General features: G+C 41.5%; 1 protein-coding gene across 1 annotated transcript; it reads right to left on the bottom strand.

The window, feature by feature from the left end:
- Positions 1-2,868: 2,868 nt before the first annotated feature.
- rbms1a (RNA binding motif, single stranded interacting protein 1a) lies at positions 2,869-13,788 on the bottom strand (the record flags this gene model as incomplete). Its single annotated transcript, XM_080527339.1, has 13 exons — positions 13,560-13,788; positions 10,783-10,934; positions 9,598-9,656; positions 9,330-9,421; positions 7,509-7,666; positions 6,648-6,727; positions 6,376-6,488; positions 5,779-5,828; positions 5,515-5,602; positions 5,186-5,236; positions 4,226-4,327; positions 3,929-3,997; positions 2,869-2,907 (listed from the first exon to the last, which is right to left on the bottom strand). Exons 1-13 carry the CDS (start codon positions 13,608-13,610, stop codon positions 2,869-2,871), a joined length of 1,104 nt encoding a protein of 367 aa, XP_080383465.1. The 5' UTR covers positions 13,611-13,788.
- Between the last annotated feature and the right edge of the window lie 4,759 nt (positions 13,789-18,547).

Raw genomic sequence — 18,547 nt, 5'->3', positions numbered from 1 at the left:
CTGAGTCTATTTAATCCAGTCACTCGTAAGAGATATGGGCATGGTGCCTTTCTGTCTCTGGCATCAGGTCAATAAAGCTCACAGCTTTACAGGGAAGCGGCAAAGACTGTTACTACAAAGGCTACATTACAGATAAATCCACCAGCTGGAAATACTGTAAAAAAAGAGCAAGGTTAAATTGCACATACAATGAAAAGTTGTCGCCACAAATCACCCTCAAAGCACTGGTGCTTGGGGGTCAGAGAATGAATGTTGTTATTTTAACTATTCAAGTTCCCATCAGATTGGGGGTTTCTATTAAAAGAATATTGATTTCGGACATTGTACCACGGATTGAATAACACCATCTGGTGTTGATTGTAGGTACTACTAGACAGTAGGACGCCATAGGGGAGGCTGCTGAACTGTTGGAAAGGAGGAGGACAATGCTGTCCTTACTATGTACCAGGGGAGGCTGGTGGAGGCTTTTGATACTGCCAGTGCTATAAACTGATGTTTTTTTTTAGAGCTGTAGGTAAAAGGCCTATATATGTTACAAGGCCTGAGATGTCGGCTGATGTAAGATGAACATGACTATCCATTAGGTTTGTACCAGCACTACCATCATCTCAGATCAGATCAGATCAGAATTGCTTTTATTACATTGATGTATGGATACAAGGAGTAACATTCTTGGGTACAGGTTCATCTTACTGTAGCTAGTCACATTAGGGTCATGTATATGTCTTGAACCTTAACCCTTGCCTTATGTGAGGAATCATAATTCTTCTCTAGTCCTAACTAAAAACAATATCACAACAGCTAGAACGCCAGGGGTTAAGTCAATATGCGCTGCCTAAAAGATGAAGCACCACAAACAAAACAAGCAAAACACCCTCGTAGCACTGCGTCATGGTGTGGTTTTATTCATTTTCAAAAAGGAAATCACAAGGAAAAGTTTGCTAGAACAATCTGGTGTAGTTGACATGGAAAACAATGACTGTGACATACATAAGGAAACAGAAATACAAAATGAGGTTGTTTTTTTTTCTTTTTCTTTTTTTCTTTTTTTTACTGGTTATACCCAGTAAAGCATAACATGATGTAAAACATAAAATAAAAATCATCACTCTTATAGACACATTATCTCTCTCTGACTCCATAAATTATTACTATTTCATTTGTACTGTATTGTCATACAGCCCATCACACAGGTGCCATTTTGTTTCTCTCTCATGCTAAAATTAGCATCCTACTGCTCAAGACATAGCATGGCACTTGACTTGACGCTAGCTGTGCAACACTAAAAGCAATGGTAGCAGTTTAACCTTCAATCCTTTGATCCTATGCAATGCTTTGAGAACTATGTACGCGCACGCACAGGCCTCACACTCTTATACACACACACACACACACAAGTACACACACGCAAGTACACACACGCAAGTGTACACACACGCAAGTGTGTACACACACACACACACACACACACACACACACACACACAGGAGAGGAGGGGGGATATGGTTGTGTTTAGGGTAGCCAGCTAGAAATCCATCCTTAGATAATGGATAAAGTCTCCAATCGCATGAGATTGCATTCCTCTTTGATTAAAAGTGACTCTTCCAACTATATGGGAGCTCTGTTTGATGTGCAGACATTTGTTGTCTTACTTTGGATGCTTTGAAACATGATCAAGCTGTAACAATGGTCATAAGGGGAACAGAAAATACTAAAACTATCACACTAAACCAAACATAACGTTTATTTAAGGACAAAGAGGCGAGAGACTTCGTGAAGAGATAAATGAAGAGATAAATTGCTAGTGGCCAGCTCCTGAGCTTGGCCTATAGGTGTTCTGTTCTGGCGAGGCGGGCTGGACCTGCAACCCCAACCATATACCAGCGGAGACAGAAGTCTGAGGTAGATAGCCGGTCTAACTGACCATTAGAGCAAACGTCTTTTAATAGACACCCATCAATTCTGTGTAAAACTGATTGTAATTTCGTAAGAGTAAAGCTTGTTTATTAATATTTTATACCTTGAAAGTAAAAAATAACAGAGAAAGAAATTGACGTTGCCTCATTGTTTTTTTTAAATCTGCCATTCTCATCCAAGTGTGAGTTTTAATTTTTTTTATTTAGACATTACTTTTATTTGTGTTGAGAGAAGAGAAGGGAGAGAGTAGCACTCGTTGGATGTGTACATCCTTGATTGTGCATATCTTTATGAAATGAGAAAATAAAACAAGACATCAATATGCCTTCGAGGTCTCTAAAGATCTGTGCTGACTGCAGTCTTTCTCAATAGGAATGGCAGCTAAATGGTTAATGTGACGTAAAGGAAGGCACATTTTCCAACCTATCGTTATTAGGGAAAATATCTGCATTATCAGTTGTCTATCCAATAAAATCCAGATTTGGACTACAGCCTAAAAGCCTACTTCGAATGACAACTGCTTAAGACCAAAATAAAACCAGTAACATCTCACCAAATGAACACTCATTGCAAGCAACATATTTTTTTTCATATATCTGACTAATAAACTACCTGTAAAAATCATTGAAATCTTTTATAGAAAAAAACAAACTTTCAATCGCATGCATTTTCAATATCACATCACGCGGTAGGCCTACGTGTCCCATTGCATCAACTTGAGAATCCTTGGTAGAAAATACACGTCTTTCGTTATCAAAATAAAACCTATTTTTCTGTATCTTTCTTTTTTGGGAATAATTAGTTTAGTCCATTTACACCTTTTTCCATCCTCCGCCGTAGTAGTTTCTGTTGACTCCGTCTTCCACAGATGTTTGGTTGAAGCTGCAAAAGAGGGTCCCGGGTCTGGTCCATCAACAGCGGCTGAGACTGCCCTCAATGTGACATCATCTGTCATCGCCCACAGCATCCATTAGGGCTCACTGAGGTCATCTGAAATGGACAAAAACAACACCAAACAGACGATGTATTATACATTTCATCGCCTATACAATTCATCTATTTTTAGGTAGGGAAGACGTGAGATGTACACTTCCTTCCTTACTGATTATATGGCACCATCAATACCGCCTCAAGCCAAAAAGTGATGGATTGTATAAGTGATGAAATGTATACTACAACGACCTCCACCATAGATAAGAGGGTTTTTAGAAAATGTTTGAGTGAGTGAAAATCCAATGGGAGCTTGTGTCCACCCCGGAAACTAGGAACGCAGCCACTGCAGGCATGCACAGACAAGTTTTAATATTTCATAACATATATCTTTTTTAAAGTAGCTGGTGACAGTAAGTGGGAAGATATTTTAAATTGTTTAAAAATGTTTTGCATATTAGTAATTATTTACAGTTTACATTACAGCTATTACTAAAACCATAACCACCACAAATGATACTAATAACAAGACTGATAACCAACTACTATATACTACACTATAGTATATTACACTATATACAAATACCGCTAGCGTAATAATAATACTACCAACTCTGTCTTTTCTTACAGGTTGGCAAATAAAGGATAACAATGAAGAGCGGTGGCCCAAAAAGAACATATTGATGAAGGTCAGTTGTCTGTTAAGCTTCATGAGTAAACCCATACCTGCTCATTACTTGCTTTGTTGACTATATGGAGAGGAATTGTTGGACGAATCCACCTGCTGCTGCGTGCCGTTTTCCTGGAGTACAAGAACACTGCCCTCAGTTCACTGGTTGTTGTTGTTGTTTTTTTGCGGTTATTACCACCGTCTGTTTACAACTTTGTGATTACATGATCATTCAATGGTTCATCCATCAATTGGTCAAGTCAAACCATCAATTGGTTATGAACAAGTAATGGGGGGATCTCTATGAGGCTACTCCTGCTTAAATGACTTCATGAAAATATGAGAGGAGATCAACATGCAGTAATAACAAATCTCCATCAAATTAGTAAAGAAAGAAATCTCCAGACTTACAGCAGCAGCCTGCATGTGGGAATACTGGGGGATGTAGGCTCCTTGCATGGCTGTGTTAGCAGGAATGTACTGTGACATGGGGGAAAACAATGCATATTAGGTATTAAGTTAATTAAGATAATTCAATGCCTATACTTGGTTCATACTCATTTTACATTTAGTGACATCAGATTATCCTATATCTCTCATTGATTTCCAAACAGATTCTAGCCTATATATCCCCATATATACATACAGTATATAGCATAGTGCCTGATACATATATCATTGATTGATTTCCCCCAGAATTCTCCTCACCGCGCCGCTGTTCCCCAGTGAGAGATGGCCCATCTGCTGTGTCATCATGGCGGTAGGCTGCATTGACATGGTGTGGTCCACAGAGGGCGACATCACAGCTGCCTACAGAAACAGACAGTGGGGGGTTACTGGCTGATATTACAACACAGGCCATAACAAATTCCACTGAGGGCCAATGGAGAGTACCCAGCAGGCAAGATATGCCTCCCTTTTACAAGATCAGGCTTTACTGGTCACAGCTTCACTGTTGAAACGTCACAAACAACGCATAAACCCTTCATTACTCAGACGAAGAACAGAGGATGGCGTGAACAAGCCTCCCATTAATTTTTCATCCACAAGTAGGCCATCCCTAGGAACTGAAATGCCTTGAGGGAATGTACCATTTACATGTCAAAATTGGGGTGGTGGAAAAAGGAGACACGGAGACTTGGAAACCATCTGTTCGTCGGAGAGATGCAAATGGCCTCAGTCCTAGGACCCTGTCTGCTGCAGGAATTTCCTGTTGGCCTATCGCCTCAGCATGGTGGGAGCTGGAGGCCAGAGAGAGGCCTGTGACTCAGCTACACTACAGGAAACAGGCTCACTTACTCCTCGTGACTCATTCCACTACGCCTCGTAACAGACGCAGATAAAAAACGAGACATCTCCAGCAAGTGGGGGAGGGTTCCTTTTGAATTCTAATGAAAAACTATTGATGAACACCCCCCCCCCCCTCCTCCAAACATGAGTTATAGTATGTTTCCCAGAACTGATCTCAGCCCGGTCCTCTTCCCACATAGTTATGGGGGTGTTTGTTTGCCAGAGAGCACCCTGATTAAAATAACATATTGTGTTTTTCAACTGGGTCAGTCCAAGACTAACGGTAGTAACACATGTAGTAACACACTGTCCTGTCTCTCCGTGTATAGATATCACACTGGGGAGCACTGGAGTCAGATGCTGTCTCTTCTCTCTTACCGGGTGTTGCATAATGTAAGGCTGATGGGCCATCCAAGAATGATTCTGCACCTGGAATGAAGAGAGAGAGAGAAGGAGAGCAAAAGAGAGAGCACGAGAGAGAAAGACAGAGAGAGAGAGAGAACGAGAGAGAGAGAGAACGAGAGAGAGAGAGAACGAGAGAGAGAGAGAGAGAGAAAGAGGGAGTGAGAAAGCAAGAGAAAGGGAGAGAGAGAGAGATGAGGGGGATGGTCAACCCCATGACAGGAATTAGACCTGTGTGCTGACTGCAGCACTGTTCATAACAGAAGTGTTATTATATGGCCATAGGAGAAGGCTCTACATTGTACCTGGTAGGTGGAGACAGGAGACATATAAGGAGACATGGCCGTCTGAGCCATCATCCTGTTAGTCAGGGTGTACGGAGACGCGTAATACCTGCAAGGAGACACAACAACCCAACAGCTTTACCCCACATATTTCTTTTTCCGGGATACAATATCGAATATTTGAATGTCTTTCAAAGCCTTTACATGTTATTTGGATGCTTGGTTAGTGATCCCAGCAGAACTACCATCGAAGACCTCTCTGTAATTCCCTCTTGAGTAACTTACCCATTCTGCATAGCGGCTGAGGATGGATCATAGGCCAGAGTCATCCCACCCTGGTGAGGTCAAAGAAATAACACGTTTGTTTACACTTGGGAACACGTTGGGATTAATAATGGGCCTTACACCAGCAGTGACGTCATCTGTTTGTTCTGAATTTGCACTGTTATTACGAGATTAGCCAGAGGTATTTCAACTAGCTCAGTCTCTGAGACTCTCACTATCACCTTTTAACTGACTTGAAAGGTGATTTTCCTGCATACTTTGCATCACTAAGATCATCTTTCATCCAAAGCCTACAATGTGCTACAAATGAATGCTGTGAAGCTTAACCCTGTAGGGTTCTGATGTTTTATGAACCCTAACACTTACAGGACATGAGAACCTAGGAACCTGGTGAGACCAGTCATCACAGGCTAGTAGGGAGATAATCCTTACAGTTGTGGGTACACTAACAGAGGCATACATACAGACAGACAGATAAATAGACATACAGAGACAGACAGACAGACAGATAAATAGACAGACAGAGACAGATAAATAGACAGACAGACAGACAGATAAATAGACAGACAGACAGACAGACAGACAGACAACACTTACCAGTCGCAGCTCCGCCTCCCTGGGCCATGTCCGTCCGTTGGGGACAAACGGACTGTGACTGTGCCTCTTCCTCTGACCATCAGCAAACTTACAGAGCAGGGGCTCAGGGGGCGCTGGTGAGGAACGGAACACATCATCATCATCATCATCATCATCATCTCCACCACCACCACCATCATCATCATCATCATCATCATCATCATCATCATCACCATCACCACCATCATCATCATCACCACCATCATCATCATAAACCTTTAGCATCTTCTTACCCAAAGTTCCTGGCACCATCTTGATAAACTTCCCATTGAAGTGGGAGATCACTGCGTTGCACTTCTCTGTGGACTCCATCCTGGGGAAGAAGACAACTATGTTCAATGATAAAGCATTGATAATAATGTAGATTTAGCCTCTGCACTACTGCTGTTGGCACTTACCCCTGGTCACTGTGGACACTCAATACCCTTTGCACTGCTGCTGTTTGCACGTACCTATCTTTGCACACCATTTTTGCACATATTGTACATAGGCCTACCTCATTTTTGATATTAGTCTCTAATTTACACATCTGTATACACCATACTGTACATAGCTACCTTAACTGTACATAACCATAACCATAATCCATCTCTTGTGTATACCTACTGCCTACTGTACCTACCATACTGTACCTATCACTTCATAACTGTACATATCCTATTTTGTCTACAATATCATGTTTTGCACTATCACTATTTGCACTTCTGGTTAAATGCTAAACTGCATTTTGTGGTCTGGTACTTATACTCTGCAATGTAAGTAAGTAAGTAAGTAAAGCTTTATTTATATAGCCCTTTCGTACATGAAATGCAACTCAAAGCGCTTTTCAATGACAATAAAGTGTAATCATTTTTTTTTTTTTTTCATCTAATCTAGATCTATGGTCTTTTGGAAAACACTTTTATGTAGACTGTTAAGTTATCAAACACACATTCAATGTAAAGCGATCTAAAGCAAAACCCATACTGGATTTGAACCTACAAACCAGCCGTTGCCCATTGTCTTAGGACAGACGGCGTCATTGCCGACGTACTATCTGACGTGAGGCAGTGAGCCATCCGTCGCCATGTCACCGAGTGTTGGCATCAGCTCACCTGGCGAAGCCCACCCCTCTGCTGTTCCCACTGTAGTCCCTGAGGACGCGGGTGGAGATGACCTGGCCGAAGGGCCTCAGCAGGCTCTCCAGCTCCTGCTCGTCCACTGACAAGGGCAGGTTGGAGATGTAGAGGTTGGTAGGGTCCTGCTCCTGCTGCTGCTCGCAGGGGAAAGAACACACAGTTGGTTCAACTCTAGTCCCACTCTAATTCCAAATGGAGGCTTCATAAACATGTCATAAGGCCTATCCGCTTGTTAAGTCGTGACGTGTTTCCGGGTCCAACGTTGGCTGAGGCGCTGTCTTCGAAATGCCGAAATAATAATAATAATTAATTATATTTATATAGCGCTTTTCCGAGGCTCACATACCCTGACAATATGGAGAAAACGGGAAAGTATTGTGTCCCTTGTTGAAAGAATAGATCCGAGTCTAAAAAACGATTAAACTGTCATTCTACCGCTGTAGTTCAGAGGTACTCTGGTGCGGGGAATTTCTGGTTTGGAACCGGAAATGTCTAAACGTCACTTTTGACGTCAGACTTAACAACCGAATATACACAATATCCTATATGTACATTGTTCACAAATCATTAATAGGTAGATGTCATGCCATATGATATAGAATGAAGCTACAGAAGGTTGGCAAAAGGGTTGTCACGCTATAGGAAAAGCACCAGATGTAAGAAGCTGTTAAAACACCCTTTGAATATGAGGAATTCAAAATCAATGATTTGTGAAGCGTCAGTGTCACCATGGCTTTTAAGTTGTAATTTATATTAAGTGGGACAGAGGGGTTTCCCCACTCTGAAAAGATGACAGCCACATAACCCCACCATTTCAGCAGTAGAGCCCTAAAATAGATATTTTATGCAGATTAAGGGCAAAGCATGCGCTGACGCACTGTGACTAGTGCCTCTGGAAAAATATTATAAATTGATTCGACAAAAGCTATGTTTTTACGTTGTTCTGACCAGATGATCACATAGAGTTCCGTTCTGGTGGATGTCATGCCCGGGTCATGAGGGGTCTTCCGCCAATGACAATCCAGTAAATGCACATGGAAATCGGTTGTGATTTGGCCAGCGATCGGCTCGTACAAAGTTGCACTGCTTCTCTCCCCTTGCAGTTAACGTATAAGTTAACGTATTTTCTCAAGCAACTTAAACAGCTGATTGAGGACCCACTCTCCCTATAAGCATCCCCGACCAGTGAAACGGTAGAACAGTAATGTAGCTACCATACACACTGCATTCTGCTGTCCTCGGCAGAAAGAGGGGAGCCAGACACAGGTCCCCTGAGAGAAATCCTTCATCAATGAACTCTCTACCCAGCATTTCCAACCAGGATCACAGAGGCAGGGACTAGGGCTAATGTGCTGACTGAGAGAAATTCTCCACTTTTTACCAGAAGGGAAGAGTCGAGGATTCGCTAAAATTGTACTATAGGTCGCTGAAGGGCAGAAGATTCAGTTTTAGCGAATAATTATCTAAACAAACAGCCTAACCTAATTGTTGGTGATTAGGGGATTAGCATACATGTTCACAGAGTTCTGCCCAAAGCTTATACTGTATGTACTTATACCTGCTCTGCTAGGTGACGGAGTCAGTACCAAATGGAATTTGCTGAGCAGAAAGCTGTTTGTCCTGTGCGTGTGGACTGACTGGTTATTTGGCAACGAGGGAGGACATCTGGTTTCTGCAGTGAACGTGAATGGGGTCACAGCCAGAACAGTCAGTCAGCCAGTCAGATGGGGTCATGTGACAGCCCTGCTGATGCTGACACACACACACACACACACACACACACACACACACACATACCTTAGCCATCTGAGCTTGTATTCCACTCGTCTTCAGGGCATGGACTGCCTTCAGGGCTGCTGCTGGACTGTCAAAGTCCACAAACCCATAGCCTGTGGAAGCACAGATGCATAGGGATTTACTACAACTTCATTACATTTTACACATTTTGTATAATAAAGTGTAATTTCTAGATCGCTGACAACATCTTATATTTAGCTGACTGGCCACAATAAACAGTACAGTATGAGCAATTAAATTATGTTAGAGTAAGTTGCAGTGTACTGACCTTTACATTTATTTGTTGTCTTATCAAGGATGGCCTTAGCCGATACGATCTTGCCATACCTAGGGACACAAGAACAATCTGTGTTACAAAAATATTACTCCTAATAATATTAGTTATTCATTGATTTCACTAATGTACGGACACAGCCTTACCCGGCCATTTGAACATAGCCTAGGGTCAACTACAGTATGTGTTGGTCTATTGATCTTATCCACTCAGTGTACATGACATGACCTATCATAACCTCTAAAACAAGTTGGATCAACTGAGGGAGTTTATCCTGCCCACAATGACTGAATGAAAACTAAATTGTGCCTAGTTAGTCTTAGCAAGCTGTATAACAAACAGACAGTGACATATCATGGTTTCTCTGCTCATATCATATAAAAAGGGGTGGGAGGCACTCAAATACACAGCATAAACTACTGTACCTAAGCAACAGAGCAACGTCGCCTACCCTTTTTGTCTAAAGTTAAACAAAGAAAAGCCTCCAGCAACGTGCGCAGGCCTAGTTGCTTAAACAAAGACAATACATAAATATCACTATGGTAGGATTGAATGTAACCAGCCCATGAGTCAGAGAGAAGAATGGATTCCTGGAATAGTGGACCTGCATGTCAACAAGACTAACTGCCATGTTACATGAAAAATAGTAGGCCCATAAAGTTTCCTGAAACTTAAACAAAAAAACATTCCAGAGTTGAACGGATGCCAACCCATTTTGAGGAAGTGGTATCTTGAGGACATGCATCATGCGGGCTAAACGCCTGGCTAACATCTCAATTTGAGCCCGGTCACAATGAAAGGCTCTTTCATTTCTGCTTTGTGCAGAGCACCGTTGGGAACAAAACACAGGCAAACAAAACACAAACAGCTGCTGTTGCCGCTGGTAACATGGTTGGATGCCTCTCTCCATATGCTTGTGATACAGTAGAGCCGGAGGCAGAACGAAGGGAAATTCAACCAAACATGACAATCACTCCTGTGTTCACGCCAAGCCAATATAGAATAGACAAGACTACTCTCGTCAAGAGATAGGCTATATAGAATGACACAGAAACAAAGATAGATTAGAATTAGGCCTAGATAGTTTATAATTCACAATAGCGAGCCTAACCTTAAAGGTGTGGGTGTGGCTGTGGGTGGGTGTTTCTGGGTGTGTGTGAGGTAGTAGTGTCTACTCACGGCTGGCAGAGTTTGACTAGATCCAGGTCGGTGGTTGCCGGGGGCAACCCGCGGATGTACAGGTTGGTTTTGCTGAGCTGGTCCCAGCCCGTGGTGCTGCTGTTGCTGCTGCTGCTCACCGTGCTGGGGCTGGCTGGGGCCATGGGGTAGGACTGCAGAGACACAAGAGGCGGTCATACACACTATCACACTCAAATCAGCCCTCCTAGAGACACGCGCATATGAACGCACAGACAGACACACACACACACGCTTGGGTTTGGTGTTTACCAGCCTAAGATGTTTGTCTGAGGCGTGCATCTTTGTGTTACAGCGCCTTTGTGACCCTGGGTTTACAGTAAATCCATCAGCTACCAGTGTAGTGTCAAGTTTTAACGTGATCACTTTGTACACAGCACACCCCTTACAGTAATGTTAATACAGACAAGAAACAACATGTTATCATGATGTTCTTCATGATTTAACTCAAGGTGAATGCCTCCACTTCAGAGATAAGACCCACAGCACAGTCAACGAGGCTTAACTTCATAGGCTATCATGTATCTACTTTCTCACACGCAAACCACGGCATTGCATCCCACCTCGAGTTGAAATTAAGCAAGCTAGGTTTTTTAAGCAACGTAGTGTTTGCTATGAACCAAAACCCTTGTGTATCTGGTAACGCTAGGCTACATAGCCTACATTCATTATCTGCCACCGCAACGCTATGTTCATTCTCCTGAGAATTCTTCGTTGACATTGTCCTGGGCAGGCCATCGCCAGGCTATTCCATGTTCCACTGGTGGAGAAATTCCCCATCTGGTCTTGGAGATACGACCATCGTTAATGGTTGGGTTAATAATCTGGGTGCAACCAGGAGACAACATGGGATGTCTGTGATACATCTGATGTAGGCCTACATAGCAGCATTCATATCAAATCCAGACTTGACTTTAAAAATGATATTCACTACATGGCCATACTAGAACAGACAGAATTGGGGGATATTATCAGAACTGTTGAGTGAAAACAGGCTTTATCATAAAGCCTGTTTTCACTCAACAGTTCTGATAATATCCCCCAATTCTGTCTGTTCTAGTATGGCCATGTAGTGAATATAATTGTTATGTTCTTAGAATAAGTATGGTTATGATAAGGTATGGGGTTAAGGGTTGGGTTAGGGTTAACTGTAACCCATTTGTGGGTAGAAAGCACTATTTTTGCCATACATACAGTACATACATATACAGCATATAACATGTTATAGTATGTCAATGATGTCGGTCTCTGTCTGTATTTCATCATTCTTCAACTCAGTGCTGTCTAGGCTCTGAATCCATGGTTCCTACTAGGGTTGGGCCGAGGATGATGATATTGGGAGCATAATCGTCATATTGTTCTCTTACAGTCAACAGCCTGTGAAAATGCTCAAAACTCCAGACATGTGCATAACTACAAGGGCATTCTGTGGTGAAAAACATGTGTTGTCTATTTACAACACCACCACTACAGTTCAGTCATGCTTGCTCTTTGCTTTATCTCCACCATACGCAATGAATGCTATTATTATTATGCTATTATAGTTTCTCAAGTAATATCTGGAAATATGGTATTGCCCAACCCTAGTTTCGACAGTGTGTCAGTAGCAGGAGTCCACCACCACATGTACATCCACAGAGCCAAACCATATCCTCCTCTGCAAAGCATTTCCTTCCTCTTACTCATTCATTAAAATAGCTCCAACCCCACAAAACCCATTCCGAAAAAACCATCAACATCACGTTATAAGCAGCAGGCCATTTTCATCTGTGAATGTCCGATAATTCTGCCACACCCTGTTAATGTAAATATGTTCTTTATTGACTGAAAGATAGGCTATTGTGCGAACCAACCAACAGAATACAGAATGACTCCCATCTTGTTTCAGGAAAAGACTCACTGAGAAAGTAGAGGGGGGAAAACCCCTGCTTCAATATTTAAACCCGAGAGGGCTTCATTATGGATGCATGGACAGCCATGTTCACTCCAGCACACTGACCCACATTGGCAGGCCACTCACCAGTAGCAACTCAGGTGCATGGGGAAAGCCTTCTGTGGGCCAATGCATCCTAGGCCTCCCTATTCATTCAATCCTAGCCAAACAATCCCTAATTGTATAACTATAGTGTCAGACCTGTGTGGCCACAAAGGCTAGAAATTAACCTATCAATCTAAACTAGGCAATCTATCCCATCATATTCTGATCTACAATATTAACAGTTGTAAATGCAGGTCTGGACCGGATATGGATGACTATACTTGTGTAGAGCAATATAACAAATGTACAGCTAGGTGTTGTGTGTAGATGTTTAGCCTTTTTTGCAGTATAGTACCTGGACCTTATGGAACGTCCCTCCCTCCCACCCCCACCCCCACCCCTCCCTCCACCCCACCCCTCCCTCTCTCTCCTTCCCTTAATCAGTAAATAGGTACACATAATAATTTAATATAGGTGCATTTAATAACACACTAAGTTCATCCATCTGTCAGTTTATAACGTTGTTTTGAGCTGCAATAAGTGGCGTTATATAATCATACTAATTCAAGGACAAGGCCGTTGGGACAGTATTGTGCACCATGAGCTGGTGATGAGCTGTAATAGACAGTCGCACAACATGACTTCGGACTGTCACCGGTGTTATAACATGATTGTAACGAAATGGCACCAATAAAGGCCAACATTGCACGACTACGACAGGAATCTGACGCGTGAAAAGGAAGGCACCGATTCGGAACATCGAAGAGCTTTTTCGGCCTACCTGCTTGCGATACACGGTCTTCAATGGGTTGGCAGTATTTGCAAAGATCATCGTGTTTATTCCAGTTATCCCGATAAAAAAAAATCGCTGTTTCCAAAATGAATCTAAATCTTACGTGCAGAGCCGTTTATTTGAATCCAGTTGTAAATTGACGAAACATCCACATATTGCCTGGATAAGAATAAACTCCGGGTATTTAGATCCTCCCTACTATCCTTGTGTCGTTGTCACATCTGTCCAACACTGTCTGCGTATGCACAATTAATCCCAACGATAGGCTCGTCAAACTCAGAAACTCGTTTAGTTCATTGATCTACGACGTCCTGTTGACCGCTCCAGGGTCCCACCTACTACAGACGAAACCATTCACCACTGGAGGGGGGGTTCCAATGTAGGGTTAAATCATCTTGCAGTAGATTAAGGATATTATCGTAATTAAGAATGCGCAAGAAATTAAATATGTATAAAAATATATACCCAGACATATTAATGTGAATTATTTAACAAATAGCCCCTGAACATTAGGAAAGGCCAATGTGTCCTTCCCTATAGGTTTTGTTTTATTGGCGTCTGCGCATACCATACATTCTTTACCCTCCCCCTCATCCCATCCCCCCCTACCAGCCCAATGGTTATAGGGAGAGATGATTTATAGATGAATTGTATGACAGGTCAGGAGCGAATGGAGGATATCGTTTGATATCCCGTTGTGGTATAAAAAATAAGAAGATACAACTGTGTATGTCTTTGTGTCTATCGATATGAAATAAATGACAGTAGCTGGAATCATAATGAGGCCAGGGCGGTGATCATAATACATCTTAAATTCATTGCTACATTCAAAATGAATGTAGCAAGGGCCTTGGGGACACTTTGGGAGGACGTTGGTAGACATTTTAAAAATGCACTGTGTCTGCAATGGGCCTCGTCAAGTATGTATCTACTCTAGCTCTTGTCTTTGGTTCATTGTGAATAATGGAGGAAACAAGCCATTAGAAATGAGTAAATAAATAAGTATTAGGAACATATCTATATCCAATCTGTGCAATCCAGTTGTTATGTTAATAATTTACAGTGTATGTTATTAATTCATACAGTTCTTCATTCATCTACAGTGCTTAGAGTTTGACCTGGGAGGACCTCGTCTTTCAGTGCTTAGGGGAGGGAGATGGAGAGAGTGGAACCCTATTAGGCCCACAGTATGTTAATTGTAGGAACCTTCTCAAGTCAATCTTCATTCTGTCATTAAAATTGTATACTGCAGACAGGGTGGACACACACACACACACACACACACACACACACACACACGCACACGCACACACACACACACGCACACACACACACACACACACACACACACACACACGATGAATTGAGAATCAAGGACCCCAATTGAAATAAGCCAGTGGCTTTCTTGGGTTTTTATCCTGTTAGTTGACCTTGTATGTAATATGTACTTTCATGTACCTACTTCTGCAAATCTTCTAATAAAGTTTTCAATCAATCAATCAATCAATCACACACACACACACACACACACACACACACACACACACACACACACACGCACGCACACACAGCTCAGCTCGCACGTGACCGACCTTCAACGTTGAAATGTGATTGAAATAATGTCAGCTGAAACAACGTTTAATGCTAAATTTCCTTTCAAAATCGGAACAAAATTCAACAGTGATTCAACATTGCTCCACGACGTTAGATAGATTCACAACACGTTATGAAAGTTGACACTGCAGAAAGTAAACACGACTGAAGACAGTCTTTATTTTTGGAAACAGACGTCAGCGTTATGATAGCTAGCCAAGTTCATCTGAGCGGTTTCTAACGAACAGTAAATTATGACTTTGTCCACGCTTGCAGCCAACGTAAATTAAGTCATTTACTGGAATGTGCAGTTAATTATGACTGACTCTGTTTCGCTAGCAATCACCACGATAATGCCTGTCTCCAAAAATTACGCCTCTCTAGTTTTGGCTGTGTTCGTAAATACGCTCTGGAAATCTGATCAGCACTCATGGAATGCCTCTTGTCCAATCAAATTACTTGGTCCCTTTATGACGCTAAACCCAGTGTGCGTACAGTCGCTCTCAGAGCGAATTTACGAACGCAGCCTTTGTTTACATACTGCAGTTGGTGACATATGGACTTTAATTAGTGTATAGATTGACAAAGCCAAATGTTTTGATACAATATAAACTAAATTATAAATCCACGATTATAAATGTTGGTCTTTGTTTGTATGGGAAAGGCTACAGTTTGAGACATTGTGTTTCCTTTTCATGGCCTCAGCTAAATTTAAATTCACTTAGTTGAGCCATTTAAATCTAGTTAACCTAAAGTAAATGATCTTTCTCTTAGGCAAAAAGTCAGTCATCACCAATCAGCAGAGAGGTGGAGATAGTTCTATGCTACATTCAGTCGAGTCCCTTTTATGTGTAATGGACTATAGTGAAAATGTGCACTAAACCATAGCCTACAGTTATCTGGAGCATATAAAATATTTTTTGCATTTACCCAAGTCAACGGATTGCCAATTGTTTTTAATCTTGTGTAAAATCTAATGTAATGTATGGAGGAACAGCTTCCGTTTCCTCTTGTTTTTGTTGCAAATTATAACTCTTTAGATGCTTGTTAAACTCTCTGAAATGTGATCTGTATGCATTCCTTGACCAACACCTTCCCATTTTCTGACTTGGATGCCTTAATCGTAACGTTATCACACAGTTTAAGATCTTTTAACATCTCCTATGATGAATTTAATCATAATCACTTGATTAGTAAAAATAATTATGAGCATGAGGTTATTTTCCATCAAATCAGTTGGAGATAATGAACTCCCCTTTCTCTTGTACAAAAGGGGCTTTTCTAGTCTGGCCATTGATATGGGCTGAGGTGTTTGAAGCAGGGCTGGGTGGCCTGGTGAGGATACCATGGTGGGTCTGGTGTCTGGCATACTCTGCATTCCTGAAGCGAGGGAGAGGGGAGTCTACATTACTAACATACCATGGAGAACAGGACTATCACAACAGCAACTACAAACCACCACTAAAGGAAATGCTGCAAACCATTATGGCATACAGCACTACCCTGATCAATCACATTTCGACCCAGTCGTTGGTAGTATTGAGCGCTTTTCACAACATGGTTCCACAGAATGCTAAAGAGCCAATATGTGAGCACTCACTGAGCAGGCCAAATGCAACAGTGGCAAGGATAATCTTGATGAAAGACACAGATAAAGACTGAAACTCAATGAACCAGACCCTTTTTTCGGAATAACTAACTGTTTCCCAGTCCTGCCTTAACTTGAGGTCTGCTGTCCATTTCCCTGCAAGGAAACAATGTCCAGGAAACAAGTCATTATCATTCATCATCCATTGAATGATGCATGATATGCATAGGTGCATTCTGCAATTCTAAGGCTGAAAATAAACAGTGAAACAAAACCAACACATTATTGATATTTGTGAGTGCTTCTCCATTTGTATTTTTTCAAGTGGACCATTCAATCCATGCCATCAATGTCCAGAATTTGATGGACTGTTTCTCCTGTAGTGGGAGGCGTATGGTCGCGCCAAATCCCTATAGGATGGATCCAACCAGGCTCTTAAGGCATCAGATTTCCCTCCCTCATTTCCTCTGCAGTGAGGATTATGGTTTCAGGGCTGTATCAAGTTACAAAGCAGCCTCTGGTGTTTCCACAGAAGTGAAAGGTTGAATTGTATCTGGGTAAAGGGTAATCTACTACGGCAACAGCAGGGTTTTAGCAGTTTATAACTTATATGCAGTTAACTGCTTATAAGTTATGTACACTTGCTCTATTGTCTTTATAGAGGTTTAACAAAGATTTCATAGTTTGGTGTACAAATGATACATGTTTGTTAATGCATTTATAAAGAATTAATAACAGTGCAACCATAATGAGCTCTTTCATTTAAGCACCAAGCAACTACCACATCATTTGAACTAATACGTAACAACTATTCATTATGGTTTATAAACTATACTCTTTGAGGGCAACCTTGATGTAAAGTGCATCACCCAATCATCAATCCATTAATTCACTCACTCACTCACTCATACATCAAAACAGTCACTATGTGCTAAGGACAAGTCTTCCAGAGTACGACTCAGGATGTTGCTCACTTCTGTGGTGTCCTTTGGAATTTATATCCTATGACTCATTATGATGTATCCAGTTATGAGAAAACCATCTGATGCTTCTTATAAGAACACTTCCTTTAAGTGTATGTTGGATGAAAGCTTAGGTTTCATCAGTGATATTCTCCTCTTCTTCTACGCAGACTGCTGTTTACCTCAACTGGTACATCATTATGAATACGCAGCATGCAGTAAACTTATAGTAATTTGCCATGGGAATCTGTTTTCATGGCAGTCAAGGACACACACCTTTTTCTTAAGCCATACTTTATAAAAATTAAAAATAAATAAAAAGAAGATTCATAATTTCACAGTCAATGTATTCCAGTGAGTCATACAGTGTGAGTAATACAATGAGAACAGGACTGAAACTAATTTTTCAAAAGTGAAAACATTTCATTAGGTGAAGAATGACAAGCCTTGATTTTAGAAAATTGAAAATAGCATTGGTTTTTAGGTGTTTCTATGCAGAAGATCTCCCAATACAAATGCTGGCAAAAATGTTCATGAGGACATTACTGGTTGAGTCCACATGGATGGCTTCAGAGCTCATGAAACACCCAACAAACCAATACTTTGTATTCATTTACCTTACCTTTATTTAACCAGGTGAGGCCTAAGAACTGACACACTGTTGTACACATTTACCGGTATGTTCACTGTTGAAACACTGTGAACAGTGGTGAGTGCCTGTAACACAGATGTGAGGTACAGCTAAGTGGGGTACGTGAGGTACAGCTAAGAGAACAAGGATTTGGAATGATTGCACAACCTGTTTTCCCTCCAAAGTCTGACACATTCCAAAT

The sequence above is a fragment of the Nansenia antarctica genome (genome assembly GCF_963989245.1).
Source record: "Nansenia antarctica genome assembly, chromosome: 3".
Classification (NCBI taxonomy): domain Eukaryota; kingdom Metazoa; phylum Chordata; class Actinopteri; order Argentiniformes; family Microstomatidae; genus Nansenia; species Nansenia antarctica.
The sequence above is the reverse complement of the archived record's forward strand: the minus strand, read 5'-3'. Positions and strand labels throughout refer to the sequence as shown.